Below are 18219 nucleotides of genomic sequence, written 5' to 3'. Positions count from 1 at the left end.
CTCCTTCAGTCCTCATCAGTTTGGCCACTGGTCTGCATGCGGAGGGCGTTGGTGTACAAGCCCGAAAATCGGGAGACCGCAGCCCTGATTCGGTCCCACCTCTTCCGGCACTCCTCCCCGCTGTGTGGCCTCCCCTCCGGGCAAAATGTCTTGTAGGCTGTTGATATTTTAGCCCACAAGTTGACGATCCTCTAATTGTTCGAATGGAGGGAATCATCGCAAACACTCAGCTAAATCTTGGACAGCGCGACGTTCTTCGCATCCGTCCACTTCCTCCGTGCCGGGCTGTCGTCATCAGCCAACTGCGACGACTCGCCGACCACCCTTTTGCCCTTCCCCTTGCCCTTCTTCTTCTTTGGTGTGCCCCGACCCCGCCCTACTTCCCCCGTTTGAACGGGAGTGTCTGCATCCTCGAGATCTATCCCCAACTCCTCTAAGGAGAAAGTATCACACCCAGTGAATTACGTCTCCGATGGGGTCGATGTGTGCGAAGAAGCAGTAAAAAAATCAAGACTGGGGCGATAGACATTGTCCCCCGGGCTTCCCCTGCATCCCGGGCTGCATCCCCGGCTGCCACCCCGACATCATCTGCATCCCGGGTTGCATCCCCGATACCCCCTGCCCGCCCTGCATCCCCTACCATCCCGGCATACTACCCCCGGCTGCCATCCTGGGCATCTTCTGCTGCCAAGGATACATGTTGTAGTACCCGGCCATCGGACCCCATCCACCTCCCACGAGTACCGTGAGAGTTTGAGACTCGCTCGTCACTGGAGTAGACTCGTTGTTGTTCTCCATTTTGCTTTATTGCTCTTGTACAGAAATTAAATGAGAGAGAAAACTTGTTAAAACAAGCGGTGCAAATGAAAATGACGTGCAAATCACGTATACATAGTGTTTCGAAAAATTTTAAAAAATTAAGCTGGCCAATCGGGAGCCTGCAATGGCGGCCAGCCAACTGGCGAGCGGATCGGCCAGCGCCCGAAAATCAGCGTCGGGTCGCCAATTTTTTTGCCGAAATGACGCTCGCCGGTTCCAATGGTTCGGCGAGCGGACCGGCCATCGCCGGGAATCGGCTAGACTGTCCGCTCGCCGCTAGATGCTCTTAGCTGAGAAGACTAGCTGCTCTTAATAACAAAAGGCAATTCAAGTCCCAATTCCCAAGTGTATTTTTGATGCAAATCAATATCTTATTGAATAAATACATAGCTGATGGAAGACAGCAAAGAGCATATTTTAACCAGTGGGATGGAATCTGCCCAAAATTGGCTAATTCTGAAATGTTGGTGTATTACCTTTTGATGTCCCATCCAAATTTGATGTATGTTGGTATATTACCTTTTGATGTCCCATTCAAATTCTACTCAAATTGGCTAATTCTGAAATGCATGTTTCCTGTAGGAATCCATCTTAAAAATTCTGCATATATAGTTGTGTCTTTCGATGGTCTAAATATTTGCTACTTCCACAATGGTAACAATGCAACACAAAGATGCTGTAGACAGACACAATTTTGCAACATATATATAATATAGTAGTATTCATATATAAAACAGGTGCCTTCTGCAGTCATATTCATCAATACATTGCTTCATAAAGCAAAGCTAGTATATCTAATATAGTAGTAGTAATTATAGTTCACAAAAGATGGCAAGCAAAAGGAAAACCTGATTTAGTTATTTTCTTTTGGAACTTCTTCGGCTTTCAAGTTTTTGCCGAGCAGCTTCAAATTCTTCTTCACTTGGCTCCAGAACTGGTTCACCTCCACCATATCTTTGAACAAGAGATGAGAACATGGAATCGACCTTGCCTCGCCTCTCATTTTGTCGTTGAGCAATTATTGCATACAGATCATCTGAGCCTTTCTTTGATCTGCAAGTGTTTTTTCACAAGCATTTGATATTTAGACCTTGTTTCAAAACTAGGAAAATTTGAACCAATGAAAAAAAAAAGAAAATCAACTGACTTCTTTCTTTGTCTTAATGGACTTGTAGGAGGTTTTGTTTTAGATACTTTCTTCGTCCATTTCTCGTATGCTTTGGTTGACTTCAAGTCTCCTACGAGCAAAGAAAAGAAGTATGAATAATATGACTCCACTGAATTAAAAACACTAAAGACACATTGATTTGGAGCTAAACCTGCAGATATAGCCTCATCAATGATGTCCTTGAAGCGATGGGAATCAAGCAATGGATCTGAGCAAATCATGCAGCAGAAAAGCCTGAACAGATCCATAGACCATAGATAGAGTGAATGGGCAAAACTTGGAGCAGACATTGAATAAGCAAGTAAAAATAGGAGAGATTTACTTATCCATGTTGCCCTTCACTTTTTTGAAAAGATCAAGCAAGTCCTTTTGCTCTGTGTCAGAACCCCTGTAGTTTGCTTCGAACTCTTCAATATCAGATTCCGTGACCTGCAATTGATATCCAAATGCTTGATATGCTGACTAAAGAATGATCAACTAGTTACTAGGATAGTTGCAACAGATGACAGCAGACTGACCTTTTTGTACATGGCTCGGAAAAATGTCTGCAAGTTCTGGATAACGTCACCAGCTAGATCCTGTTAATCAGTGGATAAGCATGAGTATTGAAGGACTGAAGAGAGAATTATCTTGAACTTTTTTCTTTGGTGCATGCATTAACGCATAGTAGAGCTAAATCTCAGCATGTCCAAAGACGGTGAATAGCCTTAAGGAGAAAACAAGATGGGATATGCATATATACATGTATAACAAGAATTATTCACATAATTTTGGAATTTTAATGAATTAAATAAGTGAAATATCAGATCAGACCTAACAAACATGTGTATAATTAAGAACAAATAGGGCAGTAAACTGGATTTTGGGTCTCAATATTAACATAAATTATTAAATCATCACTTACAGCATCATCAACACAACCAGTTTGGTCATACACAGCTCGTTTCTCCTCATCACCAAGGATAGATATGACCTTTTGCAGCTGCTGAAATTTTTCCTTGGCCTCCTACAAAAAGATATTGAACAATCAGAATCCACACAACACAAGAGGAATCAATCATCAAGGGAAACATATACGACATGACTGAAATATAAGAAAAATACCTCGTTACCAGGGTTCTTATCAGGATGCAGCCGCAGAGCCAACTTGTAATATGCTTTCTTTATCTCTTGATGTGATGCTTGTTTTTCCACACCAAGAATCTACAAGGCACAATGTAACCACTCACTACTTTTGAAAACAACACTAACCAAATAGAAACCTAATACTACTAGAATGCATATCGAAAATGGCATCTCAAATCCACAGAAAAACTTTAAATCCATCATAAATCATTCCGGCTTAGTGTGATACAAATGAAACCAGCACTTCCAAAGAGCAAAACATAAACTATTCTACCATCATATTGCTATAAAATTTCAATTGATTTTGTTATAACTCAGATAGCAACTAAAACACGTTTTTTATACCAACGATTGAGAAAAATCAGTGGTATTGTCAGATACATAGGAAAAACTTGATCAGACATCAAACAATACACAATTTAGGGCAAAAATCACAAAATCCCTGAAAAGAAATATAGATGCTATGTGTATTTTCGGTACCTCATACAGGCTCTTCTGGTTGGACGAAGACGATGCAGTGTGAAATTCCTGTTCTTCGTTCATCTCTTCATCTTCTTCCACCACATGCTCCTCAGAAACCCTAGCGCTTCTCCTCTTGCCCATTTCGAGTAAGCTAAACTCGGGTATGAAGATGATTCTGTGTCTCTGTGTGCAGAAATGAAATGACGGGAGATTTGGAAAGGAGGAGAGTAATGTGAGTACTGTATTTAAAGGGGATGCAATTTGGGGGATATTCTTTCCCGCCACATCGCGCCCTAATTTTTTCGTCGAGGAATTGGATTTGGTTTCGGTTTCGAATATCAGAAAATAAGTTGGGAGCACGTAATTGTTGACGTGGATAAAATCTAATCTTAATTAGGAAAATCATTCGATTCAAGGATTTTTAATTTTACTTTTAAACGTTTGGTTTTACTTTTAGTTTTGGTAAGAGAATAATTTAGAATGCTAAATCTTCTTTTTTATGTATAGCATCTACGTTAGTAGACAAAAAACCCATTATAAAATTCCCTTCTCGCCATCGACTCTGCAATAGCACGCAAAACCCAAGTTGAGCGGCGCTACTGCGCATGCTCTAAGTCTTCAAAATTGTAATTTTGTGGATTTTCTCTTGTCAATTCATGTTGTTATATATACTGGCCCATCACTTTTTGTGGCTTCGTCTCTTTCACTCTCCCTTTTCTTTCGTTCTTCTAATGTTCTATTTCTTTCTCTTCATGTTCTATTTGTGAGTCGCTTTATCCGATCACTTTTTCGTTCTCTTAATGTTCTATTTCGTTCTCTTCATGTTCTATTTGTGAATCGCTTTATCCGATCACTTTATAGCAGAATTTGAGTGATTCATTTACACATTTGTATAGGAGGAGACTTAGAATTTTTTAATAGAAGCTATACTATATATATTTGTATAGTCAAAACATGTGTGTGTGAATTGAAGAAAATGCCTCTTGTTGTGGTTACCCTAAAGCAGTGTTTTGAAAACCGGACCGGACCAGCCGATCGGACCGGTCCTGCCGCAAACCGGTAGCCTTTCCGGTCCGATTCACCATGTAAAACCGGCAGAGGGTTGGGCCGTTTTGGACCGGGTGAGCCGGCCGACTGGACCGGAAACCAGGAACCGGTCGAACTGGTTCCAATTTTTTTTATTTTTAAAAATGAATTAAAAATCAATTTCAAAATAATTATACTACAAACCTTTCATTTCATATTAACCCTACTTTTATTGGGCCTATGAATTGATAAAAGTTGTACTTGAAAAATCATTTGTGACTCTCTTTATAGAGTATTCCATAAGATTCTTCTTTCATTTTTTCATGTGGGATGAGAAGTACTATGTTTTATAGTCACCTTTTACAATCTGTTGTCTTTACTTTTTCAATGTGGGATATAGTTATTTTTGTTAATATGTAGTACCATGTTATACAAACTATCAACTATATATATATATATATATATATAGGATTGTGATCAATACCGAACCACTCTTAAACCTTAAACGCCGAACAACATCATTATATGATAACATGGAGTTCATTATAATGAACTAATAACAAACATATAATGAACTTCAGATTTCTAAATTATGCATGATGATGTCATTGTTTTTAAATCTCATAATTCCCTATAATGAACTACAAATAAAGTTGTAATGAACTCCGCATCATTATATAATGATGTGTTTAGCGTTTAGTGTTTAAAACTAGTTTGGTATATAATACAACCATATATATATAGGGTATATATATATATATATATATATATATATATATATATATATATATATATATATATAGAGAGGTGTGATCAAATACAAACTCTCTAAAATACAAACTATACAAACTATGTCACCAGAGTGTACAAATTATGTCAACGGACTGTACAAATTATGTCACCGGGGGTCGATGTCAACGGAATGTACAAATTATGTCACCACGGGGGATGTACGGAGTGTACAAATTCTGTCGACGGGGGTGTCCAAATTCTGATTTTTTGATGTCAAAATGTTGACATTAGAAAAATCTCTTATATTAACCGTTGATTAATTGTATTAAGTGAGTATGATTAAAGTTTGTATAGTTTGTATTTTAGAGAGTTTGTATTTTATCACACCCCTATATAGATATATATTATATAACTAGATCATAAATAAAAAATTAATAATTCGTAATTAACTTTCAAATAAAGTTTTAGTTACTAATGCTTAGATTGAATATAAAATAACAATAATATACAATAATGGAAGAAATATTAATCCCATGAAAATAGATACATAATAAGCATATGAATATGCATATTTTATATAAACTTGTATTACTTGTTAAGAATTGGTATATATATATATATAGGGTTGTCTTATATACAAAACAATCTAAAGTGTATAACCTAGAACTACATTTCATCCATTGGATGAGAAAAAAAGATGGTCAAGATCAAATTTCATACATAATCACAATGCTTCGGTTATAACCACCCCACTAACCACCCCACTAATCATATTTTCAATCCAAATTTGGCCTTGGTTCTACATTTAAGATTGGTTCTACATTTAAGAATGGTTCTATCTTGATCACAACCCTATATATATATATATATATATATATATATATATATATATATATATATATATATATATATATATATATATATATAGAGTCCCATTATTCACAAATCCACTCTTAAAGACCGAACCACCGAACCATACCAAATTAGGGTTTTTAGATCTAGTTTTATATGGATGAGAGACACAAATTTATCAATTATTTTCGCCTTCATCACGAGCCTATTTTAATTCATCCGAAGGTAAATAAGTCATACTAACATGTTACGAAGATTTAACTTCATTCCAGTAGGTTTTTACTTCATTCCAGTAGGTTTTTACTTCATTTCAGTAGGATTATTACTTCATTCCAATACGTAAATGCGGTTTCGCCGTCGCGTGCCGTTCTTTCTCTCTACAGTATCTATCACCACCGCCACAACACTGATATGGTGTAATAAACACATGGAATGATGCAATAAATTATTGGAATGAAGTATGCGTAGAAGCATTTGAAGTCCTACTGGAATGAAGTAAAAACCTTATCCAATGAAGTAATAATGTTTCTGAATGAAGTAATAAACGCACTTGAATAAATTGCATTTTTAATGTAAATAAAGTAAAAACTCAGGTCAATGAATTCAAATGAAACATATGTTGAATCATTTCGAAACCTACTGGAAGAAAGTAAAAACATGTTGTAGTTTCAAGGTATTACGTACGGAATGAAGTAATAAACCTATACAATGAAGTAAAATGGGCTTTTAATGAAGACCGAAAAATTTACACAGCACCACATCTCATAAAAAAAAATAGATCTAATGGCCCAGATTTGGTCTCTAGTTCGGTCTTTAAAATTGGTTCGACATTGATCACAACTCTATATATATATAATATATATATATATATATATATATATATATATATATATATAGGGTAGTGTTAAACTCCTTTTCTCCCCTTAGATTTAAGTTCCTTCTTAATCTGGACCGTTAGATCTCATTCATCAACGGTCCAGATGATCTGCATTATTACACTATAATGGTGCATTATTAGTCGGTGTGCATTATTCAACTGAAAATCTGCATTATTACACTATAACGGTGCATTATTAGTCGGTGTGCATTATTTAACTGAAAATCTGCATTATTAAATGACACGTGGCATCAATCTAACCGTCGGATGACAAAATCGTGGGGCTGAGATCAAGAAGGAAATAGGAGAAAATATGGAAAAAGGATTTGAATACAATCCTATATATATATATATATGGGGAGCGTTATTCTCCTATTCATCCCTTAGATCATTTATTCATCTTAATACGTTAGATCTCATTCATCAACGGTCCAGATGATCTGCATTATTACACTATAATGGTGCATTATTAGTCGGTGTGCATTATTCAACTGAAAATCTGCATTATTACACAATAATGGTGCATTATTAGTCGGTGTGCATTATTCAACTGAAAATCTGCATTATTAAATGACACGTGGCACCAATCTAACCGTCGGATGACAAAATCGTGGGGCTGAGATTAAAAAGAACAAAGAACAAAAGATACAAAAAGGAAATGAATACATCTATATATATATGCAGAGGAGTGATCAATTGCTAATTAATAATTTAATTGCTAACTACAACTAATTTAAGATAACAGGATTTTAGAAAACTTGTGGTCTACAATTTGCCACGTGCAATTTTCGCTTTTATTAATTAAATCGAAAAAGATAAAAAAAAACTACCAAATTAGGGTTTTGGATGAAAATGTCAATATAGTATTTCGAAAATATCAACACAATGCTTTGAGAATGTTAACACATAGCTTATATTGACATTCTACATGTATTATATTGACATATTTTATATATCATGTTGACATTTGTTGATGTACGAAAAAATTGAAAATTTTTAAAAAATTTTCAAATTTTGACATCGGAACATATGCAAGTGAGATTTCGTTAGAATCCTTATGAAATTATCTTAAATTTGATATATGTTGTGCAAAATAATAATTTAAATTGAGAAAGTTATATGCATTTTAAAGTTATATGATATTTTTCAAAAGTTAGTTACAACTAATTTGTTGTAAATTGACCTTAAGAGTGTCCACTATAAGACGGACACCCCAATAGCCCCGCCCCAGTTTTTGTCCACAGCCCCAAAATTATTGTCCAAGATCCAAATATTTGTTTCTGCCACTATGGTGGACACTTCCAATAGCCCCCAAATTTTATAATCAATTTTCATTTTAAAATGTTTTTAGTTTCAATCAGGTATAATTAAAATCATCGCAATGTAAATAATTAGAAAACGAGTTAATTGTGACCGAATATTCGTTGTATTGAAAATTGTAAAATTATACAACGAATATTTAAAACAAAATACAAATAAAAACCCCGCTACCGTCTACTCGGTGTCGGAGTCAGCTTCCTCGTCTTCTTCTTCTTCTTCTCCCCCTCCTCCTCCTCCTCTCTCACTGCTACCGGTTGCGGTTCCCCCAGGAGCATCATCAACCAACCCTAGACGGCGCTCAATCCGAGTGATGAGCTTCTGGTATATATTCTTGATGTACGTGTCATCGGTGGCTAGGTATTTGCTGCAGACGTCCTGCAGTTGTTGCATCAACTGCACATCGAGGTTCTCCCTCAAGACCTCGTGGGGACCAGGAACCATGGGCTGCCGACGATAGGCGGGAGGCACTTCGAGCCCCTCTAGCAGTGCGGATAGAGGCCTGTTGTCCCGGGGGCCGTCCTTGCCGAGTGTGTGTAGGGGCGGGCTCTTCGACTTGCTCGTCGTTTTGCTCGAACGAGTGCGAGCCGCTTCCACTGCTGTAGTCCCCGGCAAGGTTGTGTCTTGTACGCTTCGGCCCGGGAGCTCAAGTGACATCTTGCGAGCAGATTGCCTTGAATTTCAGACAATCCGCGATGACTAGATACTCCTCCCACATTGTGAACTTCAGCCAGCCCTCCGTGTTGTATTGGCCCATCGACCGGGCCTTCACGTCTGCTTCGCTTCGGCCACTCTCAGTGTGGAGAAAGTTGTTCTGGTATATGCACGCGAACCGCTTGGTACCCGGCAGAATCCTAGACCACTTTTTGCGGATCTGTTCTGGGTCGCGCTCTCGAGCGCCGGCAGGTTTGAACTCGTCGTATGCCATCAAGACGCGCTGCCAAAAGCTCCACTCGGTCTGATCGGTGCCCATTATGGGGTCCGATGTGATGGCATCCCACGCCCTCGCCACGACAATGAACTCCGCTTTGGTGTAGAGCTTGCCCCGTTTGGAGCCCTCGCCATCGCCACTGCCCACGCTTCTGCCCGAGCCACCGCCACCGCCATTGCGGCCGCCCCCCCTACCGCCACCGCCCCCGGCACTGCTTCGGGTCGGAACGGGCGTTTCCACCCGGGCTGCAGGCGTATCCGGGACGCCGGAACTGAGCAGCGCCATCATGGTATCCAGTGCGTCTTGATCTGCTTCGGTGTAAGGAGATTGGCTGGATAGGAAAGGGGACTCCGGACGCGGCTGGTTAAGCGCGTCGAGGTTGGGTCTGTAATCTCCAAACGCCGCGCGACTCAGATTCCGCTGAAAAGGTGGCGGCATTGGAGAAGACCTCCACGACTGAGATCGAGGAAGGTTTGGACTCGATGCCCACGACTGGGACGGAGACCCGCTATATCCTGACGGCTGAGAAGGGTAGCCGCCGTATCCTGACGGCTGTGAAGGAAAGCCGGCCGACGGCTGTGAAGGATTGCCGCCATAGCCTGATTCCTGCGAGCCGGGTGATTCGTCGTCTCCACCGTGCATTTTTAGAGAGTGAAAGTGTAGATAGTGAATGAAGGAAGAGTGTGTGAAAATGGTGTAAAAATGAGTGGTGGATGAGTGGTATTTATAGAGGTAATTAACAAAAAAAACCAATTTTCGAGGACCGCCGGCGCGCCTATCGCCGGCGTACTATGGCCGACGCGCCTATAGGCGCAGCTAATGGCCGACCGCCGCGTCCTCGCCCCGCTTTCGCCGAATGGCCGTCCGCCCCCCGTTTCTCGTCCGCCCCGGGGCAGACGTCGCCTACGCTATAATCTACCCCGGGATCGCCCCTGCCGGGGCTATAGGCGCGGCGGTCCCATAGTGGATACCCTAATACCTTTATTGACGTTTTTTGTTGATCGCATTGATATTCCGGGGCTAATGATCTAGGCCCTTAATTTGAATATCTAATGACTATTATTTAATTATAGTTAGCAATTAAGTATTGAGTTAGCAATATAATACTCCTCTATATATGCATTTATCTATGTTTGTATATCAATAGTATTATTTAAAATTAAACTATATATTGTATTAATGCTTGTTTATGTACATGTTTCGAATTCTAATAGTATTATATTAAATATATATCTAATTATATGCTCATATATAGCTGCTACAGTATTTCGGCTCGATTAGTAGTTGGACCGGTCCGACCAGTTGAGCCGTAAATCAATAGCTTCGTCGGTTCGATTTTTAAAACATTGCCCTAAACCCATGTATTTCTTCACTTCTGGGTTTAGAAGGACACAATTCCATATGATATTTCACTTCCAATTTTTAACATGTCTGATGCCACGTAATGTCCCACTCAGATCCATATAATATAATTTGATGAATGGTGTATTCATAGAAGATTTCCTGAGTTGTAGGATTAAAAGATTAAAAAACAAAAATTTGGGGAAAAAAACAAAAATTTGAAGAAGTGGAAAAAAACAAATTACTATTCCCTCCGTCCATGATTTAAAGAACTCTTTTACCATTTTAGTTTGTCCAAGATTATAGAACCATTTACTTTATTCCACTTTTAATATGCGGACTCCACATCCCACCAACTTTTTATACTCATAATCCAATATAAAACTAATACTTTAAATGAGTCACACATTCCACTCACTTTCTCCATTTACTTTTCTTCACAAAGTCAAACAATTTCTTAAAACCCGTGCCGAGTCAAAATGACTCTTTAAATAATGGACGGAAGGAGTATTAATTTTTGATGTTTCCATGAATTTTTAAATTATTTTCAATGCCAAATTACGATGCCCACTTGCGGGCCGACGAGTAGGCGTCACCATCCAACGTCAGCGTAACACGTGATTTGGGGGGTGGGGTGGTGGTGGCGTGCTAGCTCGCCAATTTGGTCGCCCTCCCAAACCACTCCGCGCAACGTGATCTTTGCAATGCGAGCTAGTTGGTGGCGCTCTAATAAAATTTAAAAAGTGGTCCACCATTTCAAACAAACAGATTCTCTAGTGCAAAAATATCGCAACAATCAGAATTTAATTTAATGACAAGAATAGAGAATTACTCCCTAATTAATTGACACCAATTTCATTTTTTCCGTTCGTAATTCATTGACACCTTTATTTTTTATTACTTTTTATATGAACTCACATTTCATTAACTCATTTCATTCAACTTTTTAACACCCACTTTTTATTACATTTCTTAAAATCCGTGTCAAGTCAAAGTTGTCAATTAATGAAGGATGGAAAGAGTTATATATATAGGTTGCGTTAAAGATAGAACCATTCTTAAGTGTAGAACCTAGAACTCTACATATTTTATTCATTGGATGAGGAAAAAATGACGGTCAAGATTAAAAATCATACATATTAGACTATGTTTTCACGACATTCCGGACTCAACATGTGAAAAAACTCACATGTTGATGGAAGAATGAATGAAACGAAGAAGAGTCCATGCATGCTTTATTTTTTCACTTCTCTGCATTCACCCATTAATAATAGTTTTGGTTGTAATGGGAAGTTGCTGTGCAAATCAACACCATTGGATTAAAAGATCTAACGACCTCCGTTTTGGCATTTGTTCTACGTTTAAGAATGGTTCTATAGGATTGTGATCAAGATAGAACCATTCTTAAACGTAGAACCATTCTTAAACGTAGAACAAATGCCAAACGAAGGTCGTTAGATCTTTTAATCCAATGGTGTTGATTTGCACAACAACTTCTCATTACAACCAAAACTATTATTAATGGGTGAATGCAGAGAAGTGAAAAAATAAAGCATGCATGGACTCTTCTTCGTTTCATTCATTCTTCCATCAACATGTGAGTTTTTTCACATGTTGAGTCCGGAATGTCGTGAAAACATAGTCTAATATGTATGATTTTTAATCTTGACCGTCATTTTTTCCTCATCCAATGAATAAAATATGTAGAGTTCTAGGTTCTACACTTAAGAATGGTTCTATCTTTAACGCAACCCTCTATAGGATTATATATATATATATATATATATATATATATGGTAGTGTTAATCTCCTTTTCTCCCCTTAGATTTAAGTTCCTTCTCAATTTGGAGCGTTGGATCAGGCGGATGGACGATCCGGATGACAAGCATAGATTTGATCCCGTAGTTCATTATTTGGGGCATTTCGTGCATCATGGGGTTAAATTAGTAAATTTCTATACTCAAAAACTCCCGAAACGACATGTGCGAAATTTCTATACCCACTACCTTCCCTCTATTCTACACACCATTCATCTCCAAACGTATTAACTCACAATCTCTCTACCCACTTCGTCTCCCCAATTTCGAACCCCTTTCAAAACCCTAGCCGCCCGCCCTCTCTACCCGCTTCGCCTCCAACCCGATTTCTTGGAAACAACCCTTCCGGTTTTGTGCAAGATTCGTCTGCGGTCAAAGAGGAGGTAGGGTTTGTCGAATGTTAATTTAGTAGTTTACTTTCTGAGTTTCATCTAGCATTTTCCCCGATTTTCGCACGTAACACACCACCCACACCACGATTCACTCGATTATCACCATAAAGTTGTAGTGCGCGAATTTGTTGATGAAATCTTATAGGGTTATGTTTGTTTGGCGTCTTGCGCAGATTTCAAAATGTCTAAAAGAGAACGTCCGTCAGTTTCACAGCAATCGCAGATAGAGGGCGAGGAATCAATTTCATTTGTGTGGTCATTACTTGAATGGATGTGTACATTATGTGTAACACCCCTTACCCGATTAATTCAATAATCGAATAAGTGATGTCACCTTTTAGTACCATTCCCGACTTAACAGAAAATCCTTGATTTTTTTTTATACAGAGAGATATTATTTTCCTTTACTTGGCAAACGGAAAAACTGCTATATATCGTCTGAAATTAGACCATAAACCTATTTCCGAAAGTCTATATATATATTTATACAACCTGGATAGCGAAGTAAATGAAACGTCCGAACTACATTACACTTTCTAAACATGTCACATCTAGAATATCTGAAAGAATTTTCCGAACACAAAAAGGTTGGCTAGTGACCCGACTTGAGCAGCTGTACATCGAAAGAATTAATCTGCAGGGGGAAAAAGAGGAATGGAATGAGCTTCAACAAACCCAGTAGTATAATCAACAATAGAGCCTAATTTCCGGAGTTAAGTAAACGTTATGCAACCTATGTGTTTTCATTATTATTAATCCAGAAAACACTCCAAAGCCTACCTCATCATATCTATTTACATATGTCTAATATCAGAAACCCCCAACATCATAATCATAAGTTCAGGTCATCATTCCTGGATCTCATGGAATTTACCAGATACAGTCACATATAAATTCATAAACCAATAAAATAGAACACAAGGTAAAGTGCACATCACCAATTATCGAGTTAACCACAAAATATGTCACAATATTAATTATACATCAACGCGTATACAGATTGCCAACATTCTCATAACCATATACATATCAAAATAACCAACAATAAAAGTCTGACCTTTCCTCCTTTGATACTTACTGAAGGCATAATCATATAATCTCATAATATTCCAATAAACATGATCAATTATTAGTGTCGAGCAACATCATAACTTCATACAACGTCAAATCATATCAAACAATGTCAGATTCACCCTTTTTGCATCAGAGGATCATTAGCATCAGAATATATCATTTAGCATCACATAATATCGTTTTTCACATAAGAATATAGTTTTCACATATCCAAACACATATAACAAAATCTGCTCTCATGTACCAGATATATCATAACACATAACAATCACCATTGTTCTCACATATCAGAACACATATAGCCCCATTAAGTGCTTAGTGACAAACTAGGGTATGCGGACCAGATCAGAAACAGAATCAGATACAGACGCGGCCATGGTCCTCGAGAGGACGCCGCCCAGACCACCCATTAGGGTGCAGACAGATAATCAGACCACCCATTAGGGTGCATATCAGACAGATCAGATAGGGGCCCATCATATAACAGACGATCCTCGCTTCGGTTATCCAGAAGACGAGAGATTACAGATAATGCAGCGCTGCTGTCCTATGGCATGCCAATTGTACCCACAGAACACACTCGAGCACGGGGCGTAAACACAGTCAAATATACTCATTTTCATATCAATACGTATTTTCAATAATTACTAACATAACACATCAGTATCTTCTTTTCATACCATATCAGATCAGATAAACAGATTAATTTCCAACTCTCACAATACCATCACATATACAAAATTCACATATTTCACGTCATAAATAACATATACAAATCACATAAAAGCACATACGATTCTATATGCAATAGCGTAGACTTAATTCAGGAATTAAGACCTAATGTAGAATACACTACCTCGAGTCCAAGGAGCCTTGACATCGAAATCCTAGGTTCATGTTCCTCCTTGCACGTGTTACCTTACCATTTCACATATATATTCCATGCATCAACATCTTTACAAAATACTTTTAACATAAATCGTATTCTCTTTTTAGTTTCCATTAAGCGCTTGCATAAATGGCTTATTAAAATATTATCCATGCTCAAAATTCCAAACCAGCATTGAGAAACTTGAGTTCTATGACCAAATTAAATAAGATGGCATACAGATTCACTATTTTTCTCCAGCTTGGACTTGAGCTTATAATAGATATTCTCAAATATGCACATCTTAGTTATTGTAAACACATTCAATCAAAAATATATAAAACTCATCATTTTTCACACTTAATTATAAGCTGTCCCAGACTTCATCATACCAAGAATACTCATTTCCCATCATTAAGGAGTAAATCATACTTATAAGATAAATTCTAAAATCAATCCAAGTAGCATAACAATTTTCCAAACTAAAAAGAAGAATCCTAAGCTTTCCCTACGTTCACACATCAAGATATACTTCTATTCTAATTCATCTCTTTAAATATTTCTAGGCAGGAAATTGGAAATCAAAATGTCAGATTTGCACCTCTTTTACTTAAATCCAAAATGGGGAAAACATGATTGTGAACCCTAGCTTCAATATAAAGAAGAAAATAGACAAATTGGAGGTGTGAGAGAGTTGCTTACACAAAGGGGAGACAATTCCAACTCACAGCTGCCGGAAAACGGGGACGGTGGTGGCGGAAAATCCTTCAGACTTCCGCTGCAGAGAGAGAGATGTACGTGTTTTGGTGTGTTGAGAGGTGAGATGTGACGAGACAGAGGGGGGGACACGGAGGGCTGCCATGCTGAACGGAAGGCGATGGTTGCCGGAGGCGCGGCAGCGCTCCCCGGAGGAATGTGTGCGTGTGTGAAATAGAGGTGTAGAAATGTGAGGGAGAGATACAGGACTCCCGTAACTCCCCTAAGTTCCAAAAGGGAGAAATAGGTATAAAAATCTCATTCAATTTTCCAATTTCTTTTTTTATTTCTTTAAATCACTCTTTTTTTTCTATTCTTTCTCTATACTTCTAATAATAAACACCACAAACAAATAATTCACATTGTAAGAACTATCTACACACTTCTAGAATTAATTTTCTTACCAACCCAACATACTAAGTTATAGTACTAATTAAGACCTAAAAATTAATTTATTTACATGTTTATGCATTATATATCATGTATCATGCATCATGTGACTGTTGTTGTATACGGTCAAAGAGTGAAGGGAATATTTGTATGTGTATTACTTGATATACTCAGTGCATTATTTGCCTGTTTGAATGCATTATTTACCATGTTTTATACATAATGTGACTGTTTTTGTAAAGCCTTCAAAGTGCGAATGCAATATTTATATGTGAATTGTTTCAATGAATCTATACATTATTTAACTATTTGTATGCATTATATACCTGTTTCATGTATCAAGTGCCTCATGGTGTACATCGGTTAGAGAGTGAATGAAATATTTTTATGTTCATAACTAGCCTGAATCTGTATATTATGTAGCTATTTCTATGCATTATTTATCATGTTCATTACTTGAGTGATTTTGTTCATTATTTGGCTTTTTGAATGCATTATTTTATCCTGTTTTATGCATCATGTGACTGCTGTTGTACATGAGTCAAAGACTGAATGGAATATTTGTATGTACATTACTTGACCGGATCTGTACATTATTTAGTTATTTTAGTGTATTATTAATCATGATTTATCCTTTATGTGACCGTTGTTGGACATGGGACAATGGGTGATTGCAATATTCATGGTGCATTTGTTGATTTATTCTGAACATTATTTGCGTATTAAAATGCATTATGTATCAGTTTTTAGGCATTATTTTGATGCTTCTGTACAAGAGTGTATAAGTGAATGCAGTATAACTGTCCACTTTATTTTATTCAGTTTGTACATTATGTAACTAATTGTATGTTATTATTCTGTATGTTGTACAACATCAAAGCAGCCAAGATTGGACATCGACGAGACGGTCGATGATATATTGCCAGTAGGAATTGCCCAGAAATTCCGGGAGTTTCTGAATTGTATAAAGAGTTTAACTCCACGACAGAAGGAAGCCGTCGCGGAACTTGAACATGAATCTAAAAGTGAATGCAATATGTGTACATTATGTAGCTATTTCTATGCATTATTTATCATGTTTTATGCATTTTTTGATTGATGTTGTACATGAATCTAAGAATGAATGCAATATTGGTATGTTCATTACTTGATTGATTCTGTACATTATTTGGTTATTTGATTGCATTATTTATTTTGTTTTATGCATCACGTGGTTGTTGTTGTACATACTAGACCCTAGCCCCTGGGCTTGTTAAACCCTTAGGGAAAACAAGAAACGTGCGTCAAACATCGAAACACGACACAACTTAAATGAAACGGGACAGGATAAACGTTCATTACATATCACAAATAATGCATTACAGAAACTAAAACTACACATTACATTGCATAATATGTACATTATGTATATCTGTTTTAAAAAATGCCTACGCGCTATGCATGTACAACCCCAGACGAATTACTGCAGCTCGTGTATTTGGACAAAGTTTTTTAGACTTAGAACATACTACACCCTAGCCCCTAGGCTTGTTAAACCCTTAGGGAAAACAAGAAACGTGCGTAAAGCATCGAAACACGACACAACCTAAATTAAACGGGTACGGATAAATGTTCATTACATACCACAAAGCATGCATTACAGAAACAAAACTACACATTATACTACACAATATGTACATTAAGTATATCTGTTTTGAAATATACATACGCGTTATGCATGTGCAACCCCAGACGTATTACTCCAGCTCATGTATTTGGACAATGTTTTTTACACTTAGAACATACTACACCCTAGCCCCTAGGCTTGTCAAACCCTTAGGGAAAATAAGAAACGTTCGCCAAACAACGACACACGGCACAACTTAAATGAAACGGGTCAGGATAAATGTTCATTACATATTACAAATAATGCATTATAGAATCTAAACTACGCATTATATTATACACAATATACATTATGTGCAACCCCAGTCGAATTACTGCAGCTCGTGTATTTGGACAACGTTTTTTAGACTTAGAACATACTACACCCTAGCCCCTAGGCTTGTTAAACCCTTAGAGAAAATAAGAAACGTTCGCCAAACAACGACACACGGCACAACGTAAATTAAACGGGCCAGGATAAATGTTCATTACATATCACAAATAATGCATTATAGAAACTAAACTACGCATTATACTATACAAAATATACATTATGTGCAACCCCAGACGAATTACGACAGCTCATGTATTTGGACAACGTTTTTTTGCCTTAGAACGTACTACACAC

General features: G+C 37.7%; 1 protein-coding gene and 1 long non-coding RNA gene across 2 annotated transcripts; both read right to left on the bottom strand.

Annotated features, from left to right (window-relative positions):
• Positions 1-1504: 1504 nt before the first annotated feature.
• On the bottom strand, positions 1505-3901 carry LOC121746782 (chaperone protein dnaJ 6-like). Its single transcript, XM_042140714.1, has 8 exons — positions 3593-3901; positions 3092-3190; positions 2892-2993; positions 2506-2565; positions 2310-2416; positions 2139-2221; positions 1967-2057; positions 1505-1872 (listed from the first exon to the last, which is right to left on the bottom strand). The coding sequence occupies exons 1-8, from the start codon at positions 3713-3715 to the stop codon at positions 1677-1679; spliced, it is 861 nt and encodes a 286-aa protein (XP_041996648.1). The 5' UTR covers positions 3716-3901; the 3' UTR covers positions 1505-1676.
• Positions 3902-13291: 9390 nt separating this feature from the next.
• Positions 13292-15844, bottom strand: LOC121746411. The gene is made up of 2 exons (XR_006039025.1): positions 15504-15844; positions 13292-13493 (listed from the first exon to the last, which is right to left on the bottom strand). It is a non-coding gene; the product is annotated as an uncharacterized LOC121746411 (long non-coding RNA).
• Between the last annotated feature and the right edge of the window lie 2375 nt (positions 15845-18219).

The sequence above is a fragment of the Salvia splendens genome, chromosome 9, assembly GCF_004379255.2.
Source record: "Salvia splendens isolate huo1 chromosome 9, SspV2, whole genome shotgun sequence".
Taxonomy (NCBI): Eukaryota; Viridiplantae; Streptophyta; class Magnoliopsida; order Lamiales; family Lamiaceae; genus Salvia; species Salvia splendens.
This window is presented reverse-complemented; position numbering and strand designations above follow the sequence as displayed.

What these genes read in the sequence shown, in the direction of transcription:
- LOC121746782 (XM_042140714.1), bottom strand. Translation starts at nt 3,715, where the DNA reads ATGGGCAAGAGGAGAAGCGCTAGGGTTTCTGAGGAGCATGTGGTGGAA. An exon ending in ACCAGAAGAGCCTGTATGAG is followed by an intron (nt 3,191 to 3,592) that starts GTACCGAAAATA and finishes TGTGCCTTGTAG; the next exon opens with ATTCTTGGTGTGGAAAAACA. An exon ending in ATAAGAACCCTGGTAACGAG is followed by an intron (nt 2,994 to 3,091) that starts GTATTTTTCTTA and finishes ATCTTTTTGTAG; the next exon opens with GAGGCCAAGGAAAAATTTCA.